At 58.2% G+C, this 1,833-nt stretch overlaps 1 protein-coding gene across 1 annotated transcript in view; it reads right to left on the minus strand.

The window, feature by feature from the left end:
* The window catches only part of LOC104276228 (A disintegrin and metalloproteinase with thrombospondin motifs 10-like), a gene marked incomplete at both ends in the record, with an annotated part of 12,599 nt that overhangs the window by 5,527 nt on the left and 5,239 nt on the right, over nucleotides 1–1,833 (minus strand). Inside the window, one exon of the mRNA XM_009872459.1 lies at nucleotides 263–504. Within this exon, the coding sequence (XP_009870761.1) occupies nucleotides 263–504 (242 nt within the window). The remainder of the gene's footprint in view (nucleotides 1–262; nucleotides 505–1,833) is intronic.

Genomic DNA, 1,833 nt, shown 5'->3' on the forward strand with positions numbered 1-1,833 from the left:
TGTCCAGCCCCACTGAGACAAAAAGATCCCAGAGACACAGGAAGGCAGACAGACAGAGAGTCTGCCTGCCTGCTGGGCAACATTCTCCACTCCCACAGCGCTTTCTTCTAATTAAACTTTTATAGCCCTCCAGATCCCATTTCAAGGGAAATATCAAGTGCCTGGAGCAAGGCGGGCTGTAAATGCAGCGACGCGTCGCTAACGCGGGCCAGCGCAGCACCCGGTGCCTGCAGACCGGCCGGGCACAAGCCCAGAGGTGGATGTTCCTGCTCCCAGGGGTGCCCGGGCAGACGGGGGGGGGCAGCGCTCCCCAGCCTGGGGCTCTGTCCTTGTCCCCCCATCCCGAGTCTGTCCCAGAGCCCAGCAGCACCTTGCACTCCCCGTTGACGCAGATGTCGTTGGAGTCCTGCCGGCACGGCGTCCCATCCACCACGGCTGCGGCTCGTTCTGTGTAGAAGTTGAAACCCTCAGCCAGGCAGTTGAGGGAACAGGCTTTCACACCCCCTGGGAAAGAAGCAGAGGTTCAAATGATGCCGCCCAGGAGAGAGAGGGAAGGTGTGGGTGATGGCTGCCTTACCTTCCCTTACCTCCACCCTGTGCCCGGCCCTCCAGGTGCCCAGGAGGACATCCCTGCTGAGTGGAGGGACCCACAGAGGGACCCAGGCACCCTCCTCATTGATCAGCACCGAGTTAAGACCCTTGAACCAGACACTGACGCATTGTCCCTTCTGCACAGCCTGGGGAACACAGGCTCTACGTTATGGGGAAGGGAACAAACTGACTTGTTCTTATCTGGTGTTGGTCACTCCTGGGTCTCCTGGCGTGTTACAAGGCCTGTTGACAGCCTTACGCCCATTTCACAGGGAAACTGAGGCAGCAGTTAATAAGTGACTTGCCCGAGACTTTTCAGCTACTAGAACAGAGCAACAAGTGTTTTCAGCTCCTAGGCCAGAACAAGCATTTCTTTCTGTTCAAGGCCTTCAGAGCAAAGGTGATGACAGCAGTGTGACGATGAAGGGGAAGGATGCTCGAGTTATACCTAAAATAGATGACAGTCCTTGCCAAAGCACTCCCTAAGGAACAGAGGCTGGATATCTGGATATGGGCACCTCGTGCCAGGACATGGGACTGGTTATGGAAGGAGACATCTGAGCAGTTTCTTGCCTCCTGTCCTGGATTTCATCAAATACTGGTGCAGATCGTGGCATCTACTGCTTTTACTGAGCATCCCGAGGAGACCCAAGAGGCTGCATCACCAGGCAGAGAGGCTGAGCCGTGGCAGTTTGCTCCCGCGGGCACCGGCAACAGTCGTGAGCCATGTGCCAGAGCTGGGAAGCACCGAGCTCGGGAGCAACCAAAATCTGCAAAACTTGCAACTCGAGACAGCAGATCAAATGGGCCGATGGAGGGGAGGGGTGGCCCAGCTGCACCTGGGAAGTGGCTGGGGGGGAAGAAGGAGCAAAGCTGCGAGGGGAACGGGAGGAGACACCAGAGGGGAATTCAGCAGCTTGGAGGCACGCCACCACGCAGGATGCCTGGGCAAGCCCCTAGAGAAGGGGCTCGACCAACCCTTCTTCTGGAGAGCCGACCCCCCACCGCAGCACCCCGGGCTCTCCTCAGCCTGGTGAGGGAGCTCCAGGGCCACCAAGCGGGACAGCACAGGCATGGCCCCAAAAACTCACAGCTGTGAAACAACAGCATGCCTGGACCCCTGGTCTATCCAGCCAGACCTTGGGTGCAACACATCACCAGCAAGGTAGGAAAACATGAGTCACGAGTGACCTACTCTGGCTGGGGGACCTCATGGCTTGGAGAGGCTGTGCCACCGAGCGC

Source organism: Apaloderma vittatum, unplaced genomic scaffold (assembly GCF_000703405.1).
Source record: "Apaloderma vittatum isolate BGI_N311 unplaced genomic scaffold, ASM70340v1 scaffold4987, whole genome shotgun sequence".
In the NCBI taxonomy this organism is placed as follows: domain Eukaryota; kingdom Metazoa; phylum Chordata; class Aves; order Trogoniformes; family Trogonidae; genus Apaloderma; species Apaloderma vittatum.